The 6,530-nt window shown below is 39.1% G+C and overlaps 1 protein-coding gene across 1 annotated transcript in view; it reads left to right on the top strand.

Annotated features, from left to right (window-relative positions):
• Positions 1 to 1,908, top strand: part of LOC117999147 (zinc finger protein 852-like) — an 8,968-nt gene extending 7,060 nt beyond the window's left edge. Inside the window, exon 4 of the mRNA XM_034988082.1 lies at positions 3 to 1,908. Within this exon, the coding sequence (XP_034843973.1) occupies positions 3 to 1,133 (1,131 nt within the window). The 3' untranslated portion in view covers positions 1,134 to 1,908. The remainder of the gene's footprint in view (positions 1 to 2) is intronic.
• Positions 1,909 to 6,530: the final 4,622 nt, after the last annotated feature.

The raw sequence follows: 6,530 nt of genomic DNA, 5'->3' as shown, positions 1-6,530 counted from the left end.
AGGGACAGAAATTTTATCAATGTGATGAATGTGGTAAAGCTTTCAATCGGAGTTCACACCTCATTGGGCATCAGAGAATCCACACTGGAGAGAAACCCTATGAGTGTCATGAATGTGGTAAGACCTTCAGGCAGACCTCTCAGCTCATAGTTCATCTCAGAACCCACACAGGGGAAAAGCCCTATGAGTGCAATGAGTGTGGGAAGACTTACCGACACAGCTCCCATCTTATTCAACACCAGAGACTCCATAATGGTGAGAAACCCTATAAATGTAATGAATGTGCAAAAGCCTTCACTCAGAGTTCCCAACTGATTGACCACCAGAGAACCCATACTGGGGAGAAACCTTATGAATGCAATGAGTGTGGTGAGGCCTTCATTCGTAGTAAAAGTCTTGTCCGGCATCAGGTAGTTCACACAGGTAAAAAACCTTACAAGTGTAGTGAGTGTGGGAAAGCTTTCTGTTCTAATAGAAATCTTATTGACCATCAGAGGATCCATACTGGGGAGAAGCCTTATGAGTGTAACGAATGTGGCAAGGCCTTCAGTCGGAGTAAATGTCTTGTTCGACATCAGAGCCTCCACACTGGGCAAAAACCATACAAATGTAGTGAATGTGGGAAAGCTTTCCATCAGAACTCTCAACTTGTTGACCATGAGCGAATTCATACTGGAGAAAAACCTTTTGAATGTAATGAGTGTGGTAAGGCATTCAGTCTGAGTAAATGTCTTATTCGACATCAGAGACTTCACACAGGTGAAAAGCCCTATAAATGCAATGAGTGTGGAAAATCCTTCAACCAAAACTCACACCTTATTATTCACCAGAGAATTCACACTGGTGAGAAGCCTTATGAATGTAATGAGTGTGGGAAGGTCTTCAGTTATAGCTCTAGTCTCATGGTGCATCAGAGAACCCATACTGGGGAGAAACCCTATAAATGTATTGATTGTGGGAAGGCCTTTAGTGACAGCTCACAGCTCATTGTGCACCAGAGAGTTCACACAGGAGAGAAACCCTATGAATGTATTGAGTGCGGGAAAGCCTTCAGTCAGCGTTCCACTTTTAATCATCACCAGCGAACTCACACTGGAGAGAAGCACTCAGGTCTGGCTCACTCAGTTTCTTAAGATGTGATTTCCCAAGGAACTTTGAATTAAGCTTCTTTTTATAAGAAGGAACTCTTAAAACTGCTCATCAAAATGTACCAATCCCATGCTTTCTGGTGAGTCATGAATGTGGGAGAGTGGGAGTCACAGTGTAATCCTTTTCTGCTGTTATGGAAGTAAGGACTACACATTTCATGTACTTTTAAGTTTGTTTATTCTTTCATTTATTCTTTGTTTTAAAGTGTTGAAAAATCTAACTCATTTCTCAGTTCTGCATCCCATTAATCAGACTGTGTACTTTTCAAGGACAGAGATTATGTGTTTCTTATTCTACTCCACCTCTATTTTACCAGTTACATAAGTCATATTGCAAGATGGATTCATTCTTTTCTTTGTCTTGGCTAAGGCTCTCCCTATATAGTTTTTAAACTTCCACTCTAATTCAGGCCCTCATCACTTGTGTTCCCTACCTGTAAAACCTTTCTTTTCCTGTTGGCTAATGTATGTCCCTTAGATTCTTCCACATCCCTCTCATTTCTGAAAGACCCTGAAATGCTTTTTCTTCCCTCTTAAACTTCTATTCATTTGACCTCAGTGCTTCCAATTTAGTTGGTGCTACAGTGTGTAACTGTTACTAAACTACCTTGCCAGTCATTCTGAACTTAATGTGTATGTGTATACTTTCATATCAACTTATTGTAGGCTCTTTAAGGCTAGGTATGGTATCTATTCTTTTAGCATATAGATAATAATTTTCATATAGTAGTTGTTTAATAAATAAATTTTTTAAACTCTGCTCGAAGTTGCACCATCCTTAAATTGGGTATAAGATCCCCTTCCCCGGGCACCTGGGTGGCTCAGTTGGTTAAGCGACTGCCTTCGGCTCAGGTCATGATCCTGGAGTCCCTGGATCGAGTCCCTCATCGGGCTCCCTGCTCGGCAGGGGGTCTGCTTCTCCCTCTGACCCTCCCCCCTCTCATATGCTCTCTCTCTCTCTCAAATAAATAAATAAAAATCTTTAAAAAAAAAAAAAAAGATCCCCTTCCCCACCCCAATCAGACTACAGGCTTCTAAAGATAGAAATGTATGTGTAAGATATCACATACAGGGGCCTCATTGATATCTTCTATGTGTATCCCTGGACATCTCACCACTGTTACTTCATTGTTGGTTTCTGATAAACACTCTATTGTGTTTAGGAAGTTTCCTTCTATTCCTGTTATTTATTTCTTTGTTTTTTTTTTAAGTAGGCTTCATGCATATGTGGGGCTTGAACTCATGACCACAGGATTAAGATTTGCATGCTCTACCAACTGAGCCAACCAGACGCCCCTCTATTTCTGTTTTTAGAAAAAGCAAGATAGTACAGTAGTTAAGAACACTGATTTTGTGCCTAGTACCCTAATTCAAACCCTGGCTCCACCACTTTTCTAGGTGTGTGGCCCTGGGCAAGTTACTTAGCTTCTTTGTGTGTCAGTTCTTCCATCTGTAAAGTAAAGCTGTGCTTGTTAGGATACAATTAGTTCATCAGTATTAGGCATTTAGAATAGTACTTGGCACTTAGTACCCACTATAGCAATTATTACTATACTTAGAGTTGCTAAGTTCTATCAAGTTTTTAAAAAAATGTTGGTATAATTTTATGGGTCATGTCCTTTATTTTTGTAATTCACTTTTTTTTACAAGTTTCCAAATGATTGAAATTTCCTTGAAGTCCTGGAATAAAACCTATTTGTTTGTGGTGATTTTTTTTTTTTAAGTAGAGAACTAGGTTGAATTTACTAAGGATTTCCTGGCTTTCCAAAATGTATTTGGAGAGTTTCTCTTTTATTTTCTGAAAGAGTTTACATAATGTGGGAATTATTCATTAAAGGCTAAAAGTAGTGGCCAGATCCTTTTCTGGGGAGGAGGGAATTGGGAGAGATGTATCCTTAGCAACATTTTTATTTCTTCAATGGTTGTACTCTTTAGGTTTCTCCCTCTGTGTAAATTTTGGTAATATATATCTAGATATCATTTTTACTGGATTGTTAAACAGTGGCATAGAGGACTCCACTTTATTTTTAAAAGTCAGACTGAATTTATACCCAGGAGATAGTTCAAGTGGTCAAATATGATGGTAAAGGTGCTAGGAGCTGGACACTTACCCTTTTACCTCTTATGCACAGAAAGAAAATACTCCATAGCTATACTCTACATCCCCAACCCTAATTATTCAGCTTTTAAATCCAGTAGGAAAAGTCAAGAGATTATGGGTACTAAAAAGTTACTGAGTATTGTTCTACATTGGGAGACATTTCTGTCAAGGCATTAACCTCCTGGAGTGCTACAGAGGATACATTCATGAAAACCTCTAGGTGTTAGGGACAAATTGTGAGTAACCACAGGTTAGCTTTTGCTTCATGGAAAAAAAATATCCCCTGACCCTAATATTAGGACAGTTCTAGCCTGATGGGGCCTTGTGGAAGCCCTTGTCCCAGCTGTGTACAGAGAAAGTGTCATGTCAGCTGGCTCCAAGTAACTAATGGTGCAAGTATTTGACCTAGGGTAGGACAATGTGGATACTACTTACTGAACCACAACAGTCGTCCCACTAATGTATGCACAGGACCAAGTAGGATGAGGAACAGACCCCCTTTTAAGGCATGCGAATGAAACCATATGAAACCATAGTAGGAAAGAAATATATGATGACCTACCCCCTTTTCTGACCTGTTGGTCTTCCTCAAGTTTTGCTTTGTTAGGAATTGTTGGCTGACTAAAAACAATATCTTTTACCTTAGGTGGCCCAATCCGTAGACTTAAAAGTTTCTAAGAATGAATGTACAGATGACATTTTCTGATATCTAACAGGCTTTTCCCCCAAATCCCTTCCTGTTGTATTGTCTTCTCTATAGATGATGCATTTACAGTGTATTCAGTTTCCCAACTTGGTGCCATATGGATTGTGGATGGAGATGCACAAAGCCAGTAGTTATCCAAGATTTGGTTACAATTAGGTCATTGGACAAAGTAATCACAGGACAATATATGATAAGGAGTGGTAACCACAGCTGCATGTTCAAGACCATGGAGCATAAAAGTACATGCCCAGCCATTAGATTATATACATTAATTATATACTTTGAGTCCCATTTTAGAAAAATTGAAAAATGCTGTATCCCCTTACTGAGACTATGTTGCTTACTAGGGGAGGAGGGGCCGGAACAAATGCAATTACATCATACCTGTAGTGACTCTGGCAAGTCATAGAGTATGTCCTGATGTCAAGAAGAGACCACCAGTGAAACTCTCCAGTCAGTATTCAGGCTGCTTTGGCAATGGGTAAAAATTGATGACACTCAAGCTCTCCCTTGGGAACCACACCACTGGAGCCCCTAGAACTTGAGATGTATGTGGTCTATTACAGGGGCCATTTATGGAAAAGGTGGTCATGACAGCTGCCGTGATGCTAAATGTAAAACCACTAACAACTGTAATCTCTAAGCTGTGTGTTTACTATGGCCATCTACTCTTAATAGATAATAAAAAAATGGCCATCTACATCTATTCTAGTGAGTAGTACTGGAACAATGAGATAGTTGTTTTTTTTAGGAGATCTTTGATAGCCACTTGAGAAACTCTAGACAATTCACCTCATCGTTTCCTGTTTTCCTCTTAAGTGTGGACATGTGGTATACTTGAACAGTAGGATCAGGAACTGCTGGGCAATTTCCAACCATCTGCAAGGAAAAAGAGAAGTTGCATATCTAGTGAGGGGCCTCTGATTTTCCCAGAGCAATAAGCTAGAGTAAAAGTTACTAACAGTTTCTATTGTGGCAGAGGTAAAGGTATGCCTTACCTGCCCTGTCCCAAACAAGAAGCTATGTATAACACATCTTTCTCCATTCATCTGTCGATGGACACAGGTTGCTTCCATATCTTGGCAATTATAAATAATGCTACAATAAACATAGAGGTACATATGTCACTTGAAGTGAAGTATCTTTTGATCCTTTCTAATAATCTGAGAGACACATCCTCAAAAAGATTGTGAGTTCCCAAATGGAAGCATTACATTACCACCATCTTGACCAATAAATAAGACCTGAATAACTGGATATTGACTTCATTTACCCAAATATGAGTTGGAATTTCTTTGGCTGGCAGATGTCATGATAAAGATGGAAATTGTTGAATATTTAGGTAGTTGTGACCCTCAAAATACCCACATTCTGAATAGTGATGCTGTTTTGGACTGGATGAATAGGCTTTTGTCAGGAAAAAAAAATACACTTGCAGATAAAGGCAGCAAGTTGAATAAGAGACACTGGAATTTTATTTTTAACGTGGGTCCAAGTGATTCTTATGTTTTCTAAAATTTGAGAACAACTGGGATGGAGTATTAATGAGTAATCATTACCTCCTGGGAGCAAATATGAAGTTACCAGCTTGAATCAGAATTAATGACCCTTCTCCCAAATAAAAGAAAACGTGAAAAGCAAGACTAAATTGATCATAACTGTCTTAATGAACATGAATGTTTTTCTTAAGTGTTTCCTGATAAGGTGGCACTAGTGTCATGGACTTCTACTTCAAGCATCAATGGGGGGGGGGGCTGCAAACTTCTGTTAGTCTTATTATTTCTCTGAATCTCTGTTTCTCAGTCTCCTTGAAATGTGGCAGTATTGTTGTGCCACCTATGTGAGCTAATGGATAAAAAAACTCCCGGTGTGCTCCTATTCCAACTGTCTCTTTCACATTTCCTCTTGATGTCTAGTTGGCATCTTTCACTTAACACATTCAAAACAAAACTATTGATCCTTTTCCCTAAAACCATTCCTCTTTCAGTCTACTCTGTTTCTTTCTAAAAAGGAAACTTTCTCTAGTTGCTCAGATCAGTGACTGTAGAGTTATCTTTAACGAACAACCAATTCATTAGCAAATCATGTTGCCTCCCATGCCTTAAAAATACAATTGACCCTAAACACAGGTTTAAATGGGTGTTTTTTGAAAAAATATTTTATTTATTTATTTGACAGACGGAGAGATAGAGAGATCACAAGTAGGCAGACAAGCAGGCAGAGGGAGAGGGAGAAGCAGGCTCCCTGCTGAGCAGAGAGCCGGATGCGGGGCTTGATCCCAGGACCCTGGGATCATGACCTGAGTTGAAGGCAGATGCTTAACCGACAGCCACCCAGGCGCCCCTGAAAGGGTGTTTTTTTTTTAAACTTTTTAAAATCATGTTCAATTAGCCAACATATAGTACATCAGTAGTTTTTGATGTAGTGTTCAACGATTCATGATGTCTTTTTTTTCCCCAGCAAGTTTACTTAAAAATTTAGAGATTTATGACAGCTTGAAAAAACTCACAGAAGAACAGGGAGCCTAGAAATACCAAAAAAAAAAAAAAAAAAAAATTAAGAAAAAGGTATTGTA

The sequence above is a fragment of the Mirounga leonina genome, unplaced genomic scaffold (assembly GCF_011800145.1).
Source record: "Mirounga leonina isolate KUSES-001 unplaced genomic scaffold, KU_Mleo_1.0 Mir_115, whole genome shotgun sequence".
Classification (NCBI taxonomy): domain Eukaryota; kingdom Metazoa; phylum Chordata; class Mammalia; order Carnivora; family Phocidae; genus Mirounga; species Mirounga leonina.
This window is presented reverse-complemented; position numbering and strand designations above follow the sequence as displayed.